The 18270-nt window shown below is 35.6% G+C and overlaps 3 protein-coding genes across 3 annotated transcripts; 1 reads left to right on the top strand and 2 right to left on the bottom strand.

The window, feature by feature from the left end:
• Positions 1-4096: 4096 nt before the first annotated feature.
• LOC140980908 (pyruvate kinase, cytosolic isozyme) lies at positions 4097-6951 on the top strand. Its single transcript, XM_073447021.1, has 3 exons — positions 4097-4494; positions 5142-5603; positions 5911-6951. Exons 1-3 carry the CDS (start codon positions 4234-4236, stop codon positions 6721-6723), a joined length of 1536 nt encoding a protein of 511 aa, XP_073303122.1. The 5' UTR covers positions 4097-4233; the 3' UTR covers positions 6724-6951.
• A 500-nt stretch (positions 6952-7451) lies between these two features.
• On the bottom strand, positions 7452-11147 carry LOC140980311 (growth-regulating factor 4-like). The gene is made up of 5 exons (XM_073446067.1): positions 10901-11147; positions 10198-10510; positions 9177-9531; positions 7869-8332; positions 7452-7757 (listed from the first exon to the last, which is right to left on the bottom strand). The coding sequence occupies exons 2-5, from the start codon at positions 10421-10423 to the stop codon at positions 7750-7752; spliced, it is 1053 nt and encodes a 350-aa protein (XP_073302168.1). The 5' UTR covers positions 10424-10510; positions 10901-11147; the 3' UTR covers positions 7452-7749.
• A 3329-nt stretch (positions 11148-14476) lies between these two features.
• LOC140980206 (uncharacterized) lies at positions 14477-17058 on the bottom strand. Its single transcript, XM_073445917.1, has 3 exons — positions 16868-17058; positions 15886-16385; positions 14477-15055 (listed from the first exon to the last, which is right to left on the bottom strand). The coding sequence occupies exons 2-3, from the start codon at positions 16230-16232 to the stop codon at positions 14575-14577; spliced, it is 828 nt and encodes a 275-aa protein (XP_073302018.1). The 5' UTR covers positions 16233-16385; positions 16868-17058; the 3' UTR covers positions 14477-14574.
• Between the last annotated feature and the right edge of the window lie 1212 nt (positions 17059-18270).

The following is an 18270-nucleotide window of genomic DNA, read 5'->3' as shown; positions in this document are numbered from 1 at the left end:
TAATAATGTGATGTGATATATATAATTATTTAAACATCATTAACATTATATACATCATATTATTACCATAAAATTTATATACACATACATTTATTTTTTATAAGATTTTATAACGGTCGTAAACGGCTAGTTTTTACCTTATAAATATGATTTTACAAACACATTCAATCACTCCAAACTTACTCTTCCTCCCTAAAAATTTTCTTCATCAAAATTTTCGAAGAAGAAGAAGATGGTTCTTTCAAGATTATTTTGCATAATTATTTTGGTTATTATATTTACTAATCTTGCATTTATCAGAGAATATCTGCCTCGCGTTTTTTCTTTATTTTTAAGAATGCTTGTAATTATAATTTATCTGTTACTTTGTATTATCATATTAATAGATTTAAGACTTAACTAATAAAATACATTGTTATTTTTATAGTACCACCATGTCAAATTTGTCAAAACTCGAATTTGTTTCGCTCGACATTATGGGAAAAAATTATATGTCATGGACTTTTGATGTAGAAATACATCTGGAGTCATTGGGTCTAAATGAGACCATTAAAGAAAATAATATTTCATCATCACAAGAAAAAACAAAAGATATGATATTTTTGCGTCGACATCTTGATTACAGATTAAAATGTGAATATCTTATTGAAATATATCTCATGGCTTTATGGAAAGAATTAAAGGAAAGATTTGAATATATAAGGGAAGTTATACTTCCGACCGCCCGCGATGAATGACATACGTTAAGATTCCAAGATTTTAAGAAATTCAGTGATTACAACTCGGCAATGTATCGAATAATCTCGCAATTAAAATTTTGTGGACATGAGGTTACGGAATCGGAAAGCTTGAAAAAACATTTTTCACTTTTCACGCATCAAATATAACTCTACAACAACAATATAGAGTACGTGGATTTGCGAGATATTCTGAACTTATCGCATGTCTTCTTGTGGCAGAAAAGAACAATGAGCTATTAATGAGAAATTATTAGTCCCGATCCACTGGATCAATAACATTTCCAGAAGTAAATGTTGTAAGTAAAAATGAATTTAAACATGGAAACCAAAATCAAATTCAAAGACAAGGTTTTGGTCGAGGTCGTAGTCGTGGTCGTGGACGTGGACGTGGTCGCGCTCGCGGCCGTGGTTTTGAAAACAATTGAGATAGTTACTTTTATAAATCATGTCAAAAGGACGTCACGAATCACCCACTAAAAAGACATCATGAGAACATGAGTGTTAATAAAAATAACTCAAAACGATTTGAAAGTTCCTGTTTTAAATGCGGCACTCCAAGACATTGGTCCCGTATTTGTCGAGCCCCCGAGCACCTTTGTAAGCTCTATAAAGAATCAATAAAAGGAAAAAAAAAGAGACCAACTCCACTGAACACAGTGATCGTTTGAGTGATTCAATTCATTTTGATGCTGCAGATTTTTTGAATGATTTCTCAGAAAATGATCAATATACTGGTGGATTAGAAATGTAAAATATTTTATGTGCTCAAATGCTAATGTTTTATTGTATAATTATGATATACGTTATATTTTTCAATAAATTACATATATATTGTCAGTAATTTTTTTTCATTGCATATTTTTTTGACGTTCAAATATGGAAAATGCTATTAACAAAGCTAAACAAGGAACTAATCCCATGGAAGTTTGCATACCTGATAGTGGTACAACACACACTATTCTCCGAGATAAAAGATATTTCTTGGGACTAAAACCAACAAAAATAATGACGAATACAATATCAGGTCTTCTAGACTTGATTAAAGGTTGTGGTAAAACACATTTTTTTGTTATCTAATGGTATAAAATTTTTGATAAATGATACTTTGTATTCACCACAATCGAAAAGAGATTTTTCGAGTTTTAATGACATATATTCTCATGGGTATGATACTTAGACAATAAATGAAAGAAATGATAAATATATATGTCTTACCACATATAAATCAGGAAAAAATATGTAGTTGAAAAACTACCAATGCTACCTACTGGATTGCATTATACACATATAAATCTAATTAAATCAAACATGATAGTTGATAATTCTTCAATATTAATAAATTGACATGATCGATTAGGACATGTTGTTTCAACAATGATGCGAAAAATTATAAAAAAATACACGTGCTCATCTGCTGAAAGACCAGAAGATCATTCAAAATAATAAGTTTCGATGTAGAGCATGTTCTCTTGGAAAACTTATTATAAGACCATCACCAGCTAAATTAAAAACCGAATTACCCATATTTCTTGAACGTATTCATGATGATATTTGTTGGCCAATTCATGCACCATGTGGACCATTTAGATATTTTATGGTATTGATCGATGACGCTAGCAGATGATCACATATATGTTTATTATCAACTCGGAATGTGGCATTTGTAAGATTAGTTGCTCAAAGAAAGATCGAAATTTATATCGGTTATGATAGCCCATCAATCATTCGATATCTTGATCCTCAGACAGACAACGTGTTTACAGCACATTTTGCTGATTGTCATTTTAATGAGAAAATATTCCCAATGTTAGAGGGAGAAAATAAACATATCGAAAAGAAAATTACATGGTATACATCATCATTGTTACATCTGGATCCAATAACTAAACAATGTGAAAAAGATGTACATCAAATTGTGCACTTGCAAAGAATAACAAATCAAATACCAGATGCATTTGCAGACACAAAAGGGGTAACTAAATCATATATACATGTTGTAAATATCCATGCTCGATTTGAAATCCCAAAGAAACAAATTGAAGATACTCATGATATCATAAAACGATTGAAACGTGGAAGGTCAATCGGTTCCAAAGATAAAAATCCTCGAAAAAGAAAATGCATAGAGAAACACGATTATCACAAAATATAGAATGATATTCCGGCAGAAATATATGATGATTAAATGTTCTGTTAGAACCACAAACTGATGAGAACCGTGAAATATCTATCAATTATATTAATACTGAAAAAATATGGAACCGAGAAGATATAAATTTATTGACAAGATTTAGCTCATATCCAACAAAGAGACACTGGAATGGAATTAAACATATATTCCGTTATCTACGAGGAACGACAGACTTGGGACTTTTGTATTCAAAATATACCAATCAAAGTATAATTGGTTATGCTGATGCTGGGTACTTATTTGATCCACACAAGGCACGTTCCCAAACCGGATATGTATTTACTCGTGGAGGCACCACAATTTCTTGGCGTTCACAGAAACAAACACTCGTAACAACTTCATCAAATTACGCTGAGATTATTGCACTACATGAAGCAAGTAGTGAATGTGTGTAGCTAAAATCAATGACCCAACATATCCAAAACTCATGCGGATTATCATCCAACAAGAAGCCTATGACACTATATGAAGATAATGATGCATGTGTTGCTCAAATAAAAAAAAGATACATCAAAAGCGACAGAACTAAACATATTCCCCTTAAGTTCTTCGCATTCACCCAAAAGCTTGAGAATAATAAAGATATTGATATTAGTTACATTCAATCAAGTCAAAACTCATCAAATCTCTTCTCAAAGGCACTTAATACGACAATATTCAGAAATCATATATATAATATTGTGATGCGCAATCTACGAAATTTGTGAAGAATCGTTCGTGTTAACATGAGAGGAAGTTTACGTGATTACACTCTTTTTCTCTTACTATAGTTTTTATCCTGTGTTTTTCCTAGTAAGGTTTTTAACGAGTCAGTATAAAAACACGTAATGAAAACAACCATTGTATCATGATCATCATCACAAGGGTGAGTGTTGAAAATAAGAGTTGAAATTATTGAATGTTGAAAATAAGAGTTGTAAATATTGAAAATTAGTTTGTGATGATGTATTTATTTTTGGATTATTTCCAAAGAAATTCAATAAATAGGTATCTCAATTTGTGAAGAAAAAAGACTATTGATAAGAGAAAATTTTATAAAGTGTGTAGTTTAATATATTTTGTGAGTTTGAGATTTTTACTTTTTATCGTAATTTTTTACTTTTTAACAATATTTTTTTTTAAAAAGAACGTGGTTATTGGTATATTGATGAAAATCGAAAATATTTACGACCAACAATCCAAACAAGACTTAGAAATGCCTTGCTTTACAAACCTTTAACTCGCCGCCGGGCTCCATAATCATTTCTGTTTATTGCCAAAATCTGCCGAGAACATTCGATTCAAGGTTTTCGATCGATCGACATGAAGATGGAGATGAACAACGATGTGGAAATTGGTGGAGATGATGTTATTGTGGCCAGGCCTAAGACGAAGATCGTGTGCACGCTGGGACCGGCGTCTCGTTCTGTTCCCATGGTGGAGAAGCTTCTTCGTGCGGGGATGAACGTCGCTCGATTCAATTTCTCGCATGGATCTCACGAATATCATCAGGAGACACTCAATAACCTCCGCCAGGCTATGGACAACACCGGCATACTCTGCGCTGTCATGCTCGACACCAAGGTTTATTTGTTAGATTCATTTGATTTTTTAAATTCCTTTTTGTTTGTTTATGTGTTTGTTTGTTTGTTTGTTTTGTCTGTTCCGTGGTTTGCTGTTTTCTTCTCCAGCCTTTAGGTTGGTCTTTTGTTCCTCGCTCGAAATTTACACTTAATTCCATTTCAATTTTATGTTTGTCTGCGCTGCTGTTATGTACCAGGATCGTTTATTTTTTGAAAATATTACTTCCCTTTGGTGTTAGATGTTAGACTTTTTAGTTTTTAGCTTTGATTTATGTCTAGTCCTTCCTTGCTTTGTGTTCTTTTGGGTTTTAAACTAAGGATTAATTCAGTGGTAGTCTTTTTTTTTGTTTCTGCTTACTGAACAAATGATTAATATCAATCTGAAGTTCTCTCTCTGTTTTGGTTAATTTTTTATAGTTAACTGAAACAAGAGTAGCCCATGTTGAGAATATGAATATGAGACGTTGATCATTCAGATTCTTGCGTAACAAAGCAAATCGAAAAGAAAAAAAGATTTGGCGTTAGTATGTGTGTGTGTGACTCAAGACTATTTTAGTGGAGCCATAGGGATTCCAGTAGAGTTTAACCTGGTTATATACCATCATTACTCGTATTTGGCAGCTTAATGTAATGTTTATTTTAATGCAGGGTCCAGAAATTCGAACAGGTTTCTTAAAAGATGCCAAGCCTATCCAACTGAAGCAGGGACAAGAGATCACAATAACCACTGACTACAACATCAAAGGTGATGAGGAAATGATCTGCATGAGCTACAAAAAATTGGCAGAGGATGTAAAGCCTGGTAGTGTTATATTGTGTGCTGACGGCACTATCACCTTCGCTGTTTTGGCTTGTGACAAAGAAAAAGGCTTAGTACATTGCCGCTGTGAGAACACTGCGGTTCTAGGTGAAAGGAAAAATGTCAACCTTCCTGGTGTTATCGTGGATCTCCCAACTTTGACGGAGAAAGACAAGGAAGATATCTTGAAATGGGGAGTTCCAAATCAAATTGATATGATTGCTCTTTCCTTCGTTCGAAAAGGTTCTGACTTGGTGGAGGTCAGAAAATTGCTGGGTGAGCATGCCAAAAGCATCCTTCTCATGTCTAAGGTCTGATCTCGTTTCTTCGGCACTGTAATAGATGAAGCTTGGAAAATTATTTGTTGTGCAAGCCACACTTAATTTGTTTGAGTTTTACTAGCTTACATGTTTGGACGCGCTGGAAAATGATGCAAGTATAGCTATATTAATTTTTGGTTTTATTTGTGATGTTGCCAGAGTGTTATCTACAAATTTACTTTCTTTTAGAGAATGTACTTTTTGTTTTGTGTGAAGCATGCATTTTACATTGACGAGGTTTCTGGCCTGGCTCTGCCTAGAGGCAACTAATGTGTGCATATTGGGTGTCTTTCTATAGGTTGAAAATCAAGAAGGGGTGGCGAATTTTGATGAAATTTTAACCAATTCGGATGCCTTCATGGTGGCTCGTGGTGATCTGGGCATGGAAATTCCAATAGAGAAGATATTTTTGGCTCAAAAGGTGATGATATACAAGTGTAATATCCAAGGAAAGCCTGTGGTCACTGCAACACAGATGTTGGAATCAATGATCAAGTCTCCGAGGCCAACCAGAGCAGAAGCCACGGATGTTGCCAATGCTGTTCTTGATGGTACAGACTGCGTAATGCTCAGTGGTGAAACTGCTGCAGGAGCTTATCCAGATCTTGCGGTCCGTACCATGGCCAAGATTTGCATAGAAGCTGAAAGCACAATTGATTACAGTGATGCTATTAAACGAATAATGGCAAATGCACCAGTTCCCATGAGCCCATTGGAGAGCCTTGCATCATCAGCAGTTCGAACAGCTAATTCAGCTAAAGCAGCTCTTATTTTGGTCCTGACTAGAGGAGGCAGTACCGCGAAGCTAGTGGCTAAATACAGACCAGGCATGCCAATTTTGTCAGTGGTAGTTCCTGAAATAAAGACCGATTCATTTGATTGGTCGTGCAGTGACGAATCTCCGGCCAGGCACAGTCTTATATTCAGAGGACTTGTTCCTGTTCTTTGTGCTGGATCTGCTAGGGCTTCTCACGAGGAGTCAACTGAGGAAGCTCTGGAGTTTTCTCTTCAGCACGCTAAAACAAAAGGACTCTGCAAGGTGGGAGATGCTGTCGTGGCCCTCCACCGTATTGGGACCTCATCTATCATTAAGATCGTCACTGTCAAGTGATGATGGGTGACAATGATGGTGAGTTTTAAATTTTCACGAACTTCTACCTGTTGATTCTTGCTTATGATATTTACACCGTAGGAGTAATAACATGAGCTTTATATTTTAAGTCTTTACTTCTGCTTTAGGACAATATGGATTGATGCGTTGTCCACCATATTCATCAAGCCTATTGGGTTGAACTTTTGATGTAATTTTGCAATAATTATTGAGTGAATCTTGGAATTTCTATGGGGTTTACACTACGCATTAGAGATGGAGGCATTCCTTTTCCAACTTTTTTGCTTGGTTGGCTATTATATACATGTGTTGACGCACAAATTAGCGAATGTTTCTTTATTGTAAAGCAAACCTCGGAAGAGCGACAAAATTGCCATTTAATCTCATTATTTGTTTTTCCTTGCAAAGTAAAACGGCCATATATCGATCAATAATTGGACGAGTAGAAACTCATATATTGTAATTGTAATTGTAATTGTAATTGCAACAAAAATACATACGAAGGAATAGAAGTACTGTATCATGCTGTGTTAGTCTCATTCAAAATTTTTTCCAAAATCAATTGTATCTTCACAGTTTTTTCTAAACATATACTCATGTCTTCAGAATCACCGGTGAATTTATTTTAAACTATGCTACCAGGAGGGAAAAAATTATACTCCGAAGTCCGTGTGATTCAGGCAAATCTATGTTAAATTCATAACAAACACAGATTCAGCACATAAAAATATTGGGATAGATCAAATCAAGTCGGTAAAATATCTAAAAAGCTTGTAATTAATAAATCAATTACACTTCCAAAAGCTTCGCAACTGATCCCACAAAGCTTAAAAGTTAAAGCGAAATCAGAGGTGGTAGAGTCAGGAAACATTTATTCAAGACTAAGAACTGAGCAACTTCAACAACAATCACGGTACATGAATATCATATCTCATAGAAGTATCTCAACTCTTGAAGTACACGATGTATAAGTGAGTAACGAGGACAATTAAGCTGGCTGCATTTGATTGAATCGTCCCCTTCCCTTCAAGTGTCTGCATGTTATCGAATCAGCGTAAATTTAGTCATTCAGCTCTACGATAGTTTTATCTAAATATGTTGCAAGAATATCAAATCTTGATCAACTAGAAATATTTCAACTTTACCATTCGGGGAGTAAGAGCTCCTTGTTGAAAACTCAGAATTCGCCCTTGAAATCGACATGGATAGCTGAGTAGAGGAGAAGACGTTCTTGTCGGACCCATCTTCATCATAAAGATTGGACCATGACACTTTGGTCGTGGGCCACTCGCTGAAGAAAGGGTGCACTAGATTTTGATGCTCCTGCTTAATTTGCCCCAGTGAACAAAGCTCGTTCCCAACAACACGGTGCTGCTCCCGCTGTTTTGCCATGGCATCGTTAATGGTATCAAAAGCACGTGGCATGTTTTCTTGAGAAGAGGAATGTCCCAAAAACTGGGAATCAGAGCTCTGCTTCAATGAAGAGCTCGAACAAACTTGGGAAGGCATGTAACACCATGTTCCGCTACCTGCACAAGAGCCTAAACCCAGAGAAGCTTCCGGGGAGAATTTATGCTCATCAGAATGAGAAGTTGATCCATGGAGGTACCTGTACATAAAAAATCTCGTTACCAAAAAGGGTATCAGTTGGGTAGAGCAAACTTCTTCCTTGAAGGAGCACAAGCTTAGTCAAGTAGAACAAGGATGCACCGCTTGATGCTCTCATCAAAAGTAAATCAATGGGGACATGCCCGTACAGCTGAATATGCATTAAAAAAGGTCAATAGCTCCTGATAGACACCAAAAAACTGGGCCAAGCTTCGAGCCAGCCTACTTCTATAAAGGTGAGAACATCAAATAATCCATTTTTAAACCCAATGTCATAAATCTTCAGGTCATGGGGGGAGAAATATTTATGTTTATAGTTTATACCCCACTGTGAAACATATCTCAAGAAAAAGACAATTGTCTCAGAAGTCATTACTAGAATTATGAATGCTAGATTTTGATTCTTAATTTCCATGACTAACTATTGCCTACTGGCACAACCATAAACAGAAAGTTCTTTTGTTTGATTTTCAAATGTGAGGATGAGTGTGAGACTTAAATTTTCTCTCTTACATCCCAGCTTTGATATTATAAAAAACAAGAGAATCCACTTGAATAGAAACATGTTTCATTCTGCATGCATTGCTTCGTGTCATTCAACTTCCTCGCATCTAGATTGCCAGTCTTGGTTAACAAAACCATTCGAGGGAGCTATGGTGGCAAACCCGGTCACCTCCCTCTCTGACATTTTTCTATTGACTTGTACTTTTTTTTCTAAACATTCAAAAACATGTTTTCACTCCTCATATTTATCGATTTTTAGTTTCAAAACTTGTGCCTTCGCAACAGCTATAGGCCACAATACTAATTTGATCCAACCAAATGACTAGGCTTAACAAAAGTACCTCAAATCCTTGTTATGGATCCCATAGGAAAGAGGCTCCATCTGCAGCTTCATCACATTTCTTCCTAGAGCTGATTCTTCGGAACTACCAACAGAATATAATGACATATTTGGAAAGCTTCCACTGCTATTATTGCTTCCAGTAGAGATGTGAGATATCGCAGTTGACAAAGACTGCGAGGTAGATTGAGATTCCACATGCTTTCTTGAACGGTTGCGACCTCGGTGCATGTGCCGCTCGCAATATTTGGAGTCTGGATGTGCATCTTTGGAGCATCTCCACTTCTTCCCATCTGTCCTTCGGCATCTTCCAGGCTCAGGATCAAATTTCTTCCCATAGTATGAACAATAGCCCACTACAAAACAAATACCCAAATTTAAGTTCACCAAATAAGATTGTCTGATATTCTCTGTACAGTGTCATGCTATGTTCTGATCTTATATTACGTTTTTTTTATGCATCCAATGACATGCACTAGTTCGACACTGTCACCCAATGTAGCATAAGCCCAACCGACAGTATAAGACATGCCACAGCATCAATGTTGTAACAAACAAGCTGATATTAAAAAAAATTTAAAATTCATTCCCCAAAAAATGGTAAGTTCTCTAATATGTCATAAACATAGAGCAACAAATTCTATAACAGATCAAGTATCTTGAAGGACATTGCATCATCGTTTACAACCTACAGTTGGCAAAGAAAACCACATAGATAATGATAGCAAAACACATGCAAAGCTTCCAATGGCTTAGTCAATCCTATATAGATCCACCAATAAGCAGGTTATCCTTCAGTTTTCCGATCAAATATGACAATAATCAACAGGAGTGAAAGTCACATTCATGCCGATACTAATTACCTACCACTATCAAATCCACTACTTACTGTATCTCATACACACACAATTAAACTTCCATTTATATCTTTAAGTTTAAACATTTGTCAATATCAAGACACGGTCAGAATGTCTCTTTGAACCAAATTTTGAATGAAATCGATTAATAAGGGTGGTGATTACACGAAGGATAGTGGAATAAACGGGACGCAAGGGCATCAAAGCTGCGGCGAATCGGCATAATGAGGTCTGGTGGGATTGGAAGTCCAGCCACCAGGTACTTATATATCATGGCTTGGTGTTCCAGCTCCTGCCACTGCACTGCTGTGAATGGTGGCCTATACCCTCCGTAAACTACCTCCCCTACCCCTCCCCCCACCACCGCAGGTGCAGAAGCCGTGCCACTCATTTTTACCTTCTTTTAACTCAACCCTCCTTTAAAAATGACACTTATAAATTTAGAAATAAATTATCCTCCTTTATCTTCTCGCCTAACCTGCATCAAGAATTGGAAAAATCACAATCAGTCACAAAAAAAGCACGAAGAAGTGCACGGTGGCTACTTTTTTGGTGCACCTATTGCTTTGTCTATTTATCCTTGCGGGAATTGAGAAAAGGGGTCCAAGATAAGAAATTTCTTACTTCCCAGAAAAGCTGCTTCCACATAATGGATAAAGGGAAAAGGAAAAAGAAAAACAACTTGGTATTTGAACTCAGGTTCAAAAAGACACAAACATGTGTATAACTGTAAGTCTGTAACAAGCGCTTGTAAAAAAAAGCTGCAGTCAGAGAAAAATCTAGAAAACGTGAACACCACCATAAAAACACAAACAAATAGACACCATTTGCAGTGTATGTGCAGGAGAAATACAGAGTGTGTATTCACCTAGCGAAGGGACGGATCTAGGGTTCGGCCAGACATGGGAGGTGAACCTCAAAATCAGAGAGGAAAGTGGGCAGCTGCTGAAGGAAGACAAAAAAAGATGGGATCTTCGAGTACATAGAGACGCTATAATAATAATGTGAGAGAGACTTAAAGATGAGAGAGTGTTGGTGACCTCAAGTTCAGTACAATGATAGGAACATTTTCTTGGTGAAGTAAATAATGGAAAATGGGGGGTTTTCAGTGATAATGATGAAGAAGGTGGGATATTTGTGTGTTGATGTTGGAGGAAGCATGGACGGGTGGTGGGAGGCAACGTGGGATTGGGGTTGGGGTCGAGGCTGTTTGTGTGGTCCAATGATGTTTGCACTCACGTGATTTTGTATGATGATCACATTATGTCGTCGGGATAGTACACAAGCCCGATGATATTCTATCAAGATTATGAATTTGGTGCGAGATTTTGAGTGGGGTATTTTTTTAACATTGTCGATTATTATTTTGTTTTTTAGAAAATGACATCTTCAATTGTATTTTAAATTCATTTGAAGAGATCATTTTTTTAAAAAAATAATTGACCAAAATTATTTAATTAATTCTCTCGATTTTGAGTTTAAGGTTTAATTATAGATTATTGATTGAAAAAAATACAAGTATGATCAGTTTGAAATATGATTAAAGATCTATAATGTATAATTAGTACATCGAATCAAGCGTCGCGTGCTTGTATAATATTTTTTATAGTTCATTTGGTTTATATTTAAATTAATATCAAAATATAATTATAAGAAATAGTGAATGACAATATTGTAATTTTGATATATGAATTAAAAAAATAAAAAAAAAACCAAAATACGAATTAAACCTACAACTTGATGTTTAGAAAAGTAAGGTTCTATCAGCTAAGCTACACGTGACTTAAATTAAAATTTTAACACTTTATTAATACAGATCACGACATCAAAAATTAATTAATCTAAAGATCTCAAACTTAATGATATAATATAGATATCTACACTANCAAAATTTGTTATGTTACTTCCATAAATCTATTTCTCAATAGTAACTATAATATTTTATATATCAACCAAATTGTCTATGTTAATAAACTAATCTTTTGATATTTTAATGGAGTTAAATGTTAATTTTCTCTCAACAATAAATTCATCATCTCCGTTCGCTTATAACACTTTCTCTCTTTGATTCAAAGATGAAAAAAATTATATAATATTTATCGTGAATCCATGAGAAAGAGACTAGATGGAACATTTACATAATCAAGACTAGAGGTGTAATCAAGTTGAATCGAGCCCGAGCATCACACTATTCGAGCTCGACTCGAAATTTCTTTGAAATACTTGAGCTCGAGCTTAACTCGATGGGTACTGATTTTCGAGCTCGAGCTCGACTCAATAACGTATCGAGTTACTCAAGCTCAAAAAACTCGATTTTGTTATTTTAAATAAATTAATTAAACTCACAAACATATCCAGTTATGAAAACATTTATTTGTACAAATTGTACTTCAAAAGTGGGACGAACATGAAAAAGTTGACGATATTTTTTTTATACGTTGATTATGTTCAAGATCTTTGGTTTTATCAAATAAAAAAATGGAATAACTTCTTATGAACTTGTTGAGAATGGTTCAGATCTAGTTCATGGTCTGTTAGAATACATGAATTAATGGTACGTAAGACTTTCTCTTATTCTCGTAAATCTTTATATAATTTACTTTGACACTTTTATTCAAAAATAAACGTTTAATTCAAACATCTTAACCAATTAAATTTCACCGTGGTGTTAGATAGAAAAAAAAATCTCTCCATCCTCGTTGTATATATATAAAAAAAAAAAAAGCGAAATTTTTTTTTCCGCTAAAGTGACGAAAGCACACCATATAAAATTAATGAGAGTGTGAAAGACTATCACCAAAATAATGTATATGTTTTTGTTCATGATTACTCGAATGCTTCATACACAGGGTACTAGCATATTACAATTTGTGTAATCCATCCATTCGATATGGTTTACACCTTAAAGTTAAACCACCTGAAAAACTTTCAAGAAATGACGAAAACATCGCAATAGACTTGGCCACGGTTCGGGCTGGATCGAGACCCGAACCCGGGCCGGAATGGGAACACGCCCATTGACCGGGTCAATGGTTTTGGCCCGGAATCGTGACTGTGACCATGACCGACTATAGGTGGTCCTGTTACGAATTTTGCTTTTAAAAACCATCAATCTGTCGGGTTGGACGGGTTGAATTGCTGGGTGGACCGACGGGTGGGATCAAGTGAACGTTGGAGATCAACGATCACAATCAACGGATGAAACGTTTACAAGGATACTCAAGTTTTAGTCAGAAACTTAAAAAATTATATTACCACTACTTTTGATTTTAGTAATGCAGATGATGACACTTTCGACATATCGTAATGGTAGTCTCAAAAAACACAAGTATATCCAATTTTATCTATGATGACAAAAGAAATTCTAGCTTGCCACGTTTCATCGGTTGTAGTGGAACAAACATTTAGTATGAAAGAAAATACATTAGATGAGAGATGTTTTACCATAAGACCGGAAAAATTGGAAGCTCAATACTTGTTCAATGATTGGTCAAAAACATCTACCGGAACACATCATATTAAAAGTGATAAAGACGGTCAAGACGAAATTGAAAGAACATCCGAAACAACGACGAGAATAAATACGAGTGATTGAGGATCGTCACTCCTAAAAGTAAGTATGTAAAGATAAGCGAACCATATGAACTTTGATTCATCTACATAAAAAGATGATACGTATGCAACTTATATAGTCATACTATATAGTTATAACTAATGTTTTCATAATCGGACCCGCGATCAAACCGGTTTAGCTGGAAAAATAGTCTAATCGAACCTGTTGAACCGACGGTAGGACCGAAAAACCATTATATTATGTAAAATAATAATATAATATTATAAATAATATATTTTAAATTATAAAGATTTTAAATATGTATATAAATAATAAAAATATATAGTTATCAAAGTTTAAAATCTAAATAACTATATACATATATTCAGAATACAAATTATAGGTATATATATTTTTTAAAACAAAAACAATAAATTATATTATTACTAAAATAATATTTTTAACAAAGTCCAAATTCCAATTAATAATGAATATATATAACAAAATATTAAATTTAAGATTCTAAAATTATTTTTTCAAAAAAAGCTCGAAATCGATTTTTCCATCTCATTGCCGGTTTGACCGGTTTTTTACTAGGTTTGACCGCTAAAACGGTTTTTTAAGGTGTTTCGAATAGGACTCTTCCCGGTCGAACCGACCGGTCTTGGCCGGTTCTGAAAACACTACTATAACTATACAAGTGCAAGCAAATCACAATATCCCGACCCTAAACCGACAGGTCCGACCCAGACTCAGACCCATACCGTGGCTTGGTCTACATCGCAATCTGGTCAGGACTTACTCTACGTTTTACCCGGTACTGTCGTACACTATAAAGTTGGTATATGACTTGTCTGACACACATGGAACCGACATGATCTAACGAGTAACAATAAAAAAAAAATACGTTTCACATATCTCAACCCGTGGCAACCTGTGTCAAACAAAAAGAGAAGAAGGCTCAATATTGTAAAATAGAGAGTGTGTTCTCAGTGTTCCAATGAAGCGGGCGAGTTCACAAGATTTGGCGTACGATTCAATCTCATCTCTGCGAAAATGTATGCACCCACGACTGCTACAAGAACGCAAAAAACTAGAACAAATAGCTGGAAATTCGCAAGCAACTCGCCATGTATCTCATGTTCAGTTGATCGACACATGATCTCATTATCCTGGAGCCAGCATCCCTCTGGCACCATTGGACCGTAGAGACTGAATGCCGTCTGATAGAACCAAAGGCCTTGAAGCGTAATGGCAATGCCGCTGCATAAATCAACTGGAAAACTGGTGGGCGAGAATGCTCCTGCTATTGCAGATAGTATACAGAAGGATATAAGAAGTACTAGAATGAAGTGGTAACATCCCTCAAGGCCTTTGTTGGTCGTGGAGTGGAAGTAAAACAAGAGACACTCTGCGGTGAAAGCTGCTGAAGCTGTCAAGCTTAATGCTCCATCGGGCAAAGGGAGAAAACTGATGAAATGAGGGAAGTGTAATGTTATGAAATTGATAACTAGTAAAAGGTTAACAATCAGAATGAAAAACAATGTCTGCATTATACATACAGAGGGACCAATAAGTTCTAAGATTTGGCAGATCCTAAGACAATAATTCTTGGTTGTAGATACAAAGGTTTGGTTAATCAGGTAAGAAATTTACCTTCTTTTTACTTTTCAGTGGCATCAAGTCCATGAGTATTAGATATAGCTCACGGGTATTTACAGTGGACCAGTAACGGATTTGATTACTTGAACATGGTTAAAATTATATTCGAGTCTCAAGCAATACCAGGGGACTCTATTGCATCGTGTAAAATATGCAAGAATAAGGGTTCTAGAGAATTCATCGTTCATTGCACGGTTGATGATAACACAGCCCAAGTTTTTTTTTTTTTTTTTGCGATTTTTTTCGAATGCAAAGGAGACTACCCAAGTTGGTACTGTCCTCACTTCTCTGTTGCGTTGAAAAGTGATTATAACAATACTCATCAATCATTACCTTCTTTTCCAAAAGAATTTGAGTATTTGACATCTATGAGTCTACTTTAAGTTTCTACAAATTAAAGAAGAAAGAAACAAAAGCATATTCTGATTCCGAAATTCCGAGTCCTATGTATCTGCAATTTCTGGGATTTTTTTCAACATAGACGGATATAGTTAACAGGACATGAATCAAAATCTAATTCTGAAAAACCAAGAGCTCTACTACTAAACTAATCGGTTGGCTGCAGAAGAAACAGCATTTACAACATCGTTACTGGAAATTAAAGAGATAACATAAATCACCAAAATAAGAAGTCTTACCTCGTCGTCTCAGAAAGCAGTGCTACGATACCAAAGATGAAGAACATGAGTAGCATACCAGAGTGCTCGAAGTTGTTCATATGAGAAGGATTCAAGCCTCCATGAACAAAGATCTTGAGATGCGTTGAATACAAAAATTCTATGCACAGATCAATGAATCCTCCAATTGTAACGACATAAAGCTCTAAGTACTTAATCCTCCCATTAAAACCTGGAACAGGGTTCCAAACTCTAAATCGAAACGACTTAGGATTTGATACATATCTGGCCACAGAACACCACATATGCCATATCCCAACAACAAGAAACAACGTCCCTGGTACAATATGCCCTCGGAAAGAACCCATTTCCCCCAGAAACACCAACACTATTTTCTAGCAAGACCAATATATATCCAACTTTATCACCTTTCAAAGTTAAAAATCAAATCGAGAACCAGAAATCAAAGCAAGATCATCGTGTTTCCTTTTTAAGATTGCCTGAACTCAGCTTCACACCACCTGTTGATAGAAAATCACTCCAATATTAATTATCACGACGTATGAAAATGTCGACCAATAATTACACATAATTCATGTCAACCCTCTAAAAAAGGAGCGGAATTGGAGTTTATTTTAAGGTTAAATCTGTATGACAATTCTCAACCGATAAATCTCTATACTATTAGAGGATTTCAATCAATAAGCCTAAGCCAACATTGCACGCTTATAGGCGACCCACCCCGCCAATTACCCAAACTGTTTCTACTTAAAAGAGAAAAACAATCAAAGATAAAAAAACACAGTAACAAAGATCTATATATGTTTCATGGAAGCAAGGATATCCCAAACAAAGACTTCATAATTCAGAGCTACTGAATCTCTAAAGTAATAACCAAATAGATTTAACACTTAAAAAAGCTCCTACTTTTACAAGATTAATTTTAAAGTTTCGCCGGATTGGTAAATTTATTGTAAAAAGAGCTGCGAGAGAAGAAAGATACCAGCATCAACAAACATGCTTGTATTCTTTAGAGCATATGGTTTCTTGCGTAATCGCGAGCAAAATCCAAATGGGCAAAGGCCCTTTAGGCGAGATTTTCAAGAAAAAGAAGTGAATCAACAAATTTGTACTGATTGATTGGGAACGGTGAAAGTTGAATGGGTCCAAGCCTTGTGAAAAGAGGAGACGGCAATTATAAAGATATCATTGAATGCAAAAGTTTACCTGCAAAAGTTTAATTAGAGTCCCTACTCCATCTCTTTACAAGTCAGCATTCTTTTTCCAATTTATCATTATCTAGATTTCTTTGATATACTAAATATGTTCTTGCTCTTTAATCATAATAACTATTGCACTCAGCACGTACAAGTGTGTGTAAGATAAAAATTATTTTATATATTGAAATTATTTGAACAAATTTAAAAGTTAATGAATTATTTGTTAGGTAAAAGTGGGCCCCACGTCAAAATAACAACATCCCACATCGGAAAGTTTACAGAAATTGTTGGAGGGAATTAGTTATAAATAGAGCTCAATTCCTTCAGTTATTGTATCCCAAAATCAAAAGCTTTTTAGCTTTGATAAAAAGAGAGTGCATAGAAAAAAGAGTATTTTTTTCTTGAGTGCGGGAATTCTCTTGTGTGAGTTAGAGAAATTATTTTCTCGGTATACTCGGGTTGGGAGTGTGAGAAATATTGAGTGTATTGGTGTATACACTTGTTGTAATATTTCTTCCGGTTATAAAAGTTGCAGTGCTCCGTGGACGTAGCCTATATTGGGTGAACCACGTAAATCTTTGTGTTCTTGTTGGTTATTTTATTCCGCATTTTTGGGTACTATTATCATCGTGGTCGGCATCGCTTCGGGTGTAACTCCCCAACAACTGGTATCAGAGCCTTGTTGTGGAAATTCTTAAGAATTCTGAGTATGCTCTGTGGTTGCAGCTTTGTCTGATCTTCCACATCAGAAAAGATTTTTTAGATTTTTTGCTAAGGCTAGAGAAGTGATGGCCGGAGATGATGGATCGGGACCGGGAATCAACAAGTTCGACGGAACAGATTTTTCGTTCTGGCGGTTACAGATAAGAGATTATCTGTACAGTAAGAAGCTGCATCAACCTCTATCAGGAAAGAAACCGGAAAAGATGGAGGATGATGATTGGGAGCTTTTTGACCGACAGGTTTTAGGTGTCATACGATTGACCCTAACAAAGAACGTGGCGCATAACGTGGCGGAGGCCAAAACCACGGAGGAGATGATGACCATTCTGTCAGACATGTACGAGAAGCCATCCGCAAACAACAAAGTACATCTCATGAAGAAGTTATTCAACTTGAAGACGGGACAAGGTGCTTCGGTGGCAAAACACATATATGAGTTCAACACGATTGTCTCCCAGCTGAC

This window comes from Primulina huaijiensis, chromosome 7 (genome assembly GCF_012295235.1).
Source record: "Primulina huaijiensis isolate GDHJ02 chromosome 7, ASM1229523v2, whole genome shotgun sequence".
Taxonomy (NCBI): domain Eukaryota; kingdom Viridiplantae; phylum Streptophyta; class Magnoliopsida; order Lamiales; family Gesneriaceae; genus Primulina; species Primulina huaijiensis.
Note: the sequence above shows the minus strand (reverse complement) of the source record. Positions and strands in the feature narration are given on the sequence as shown.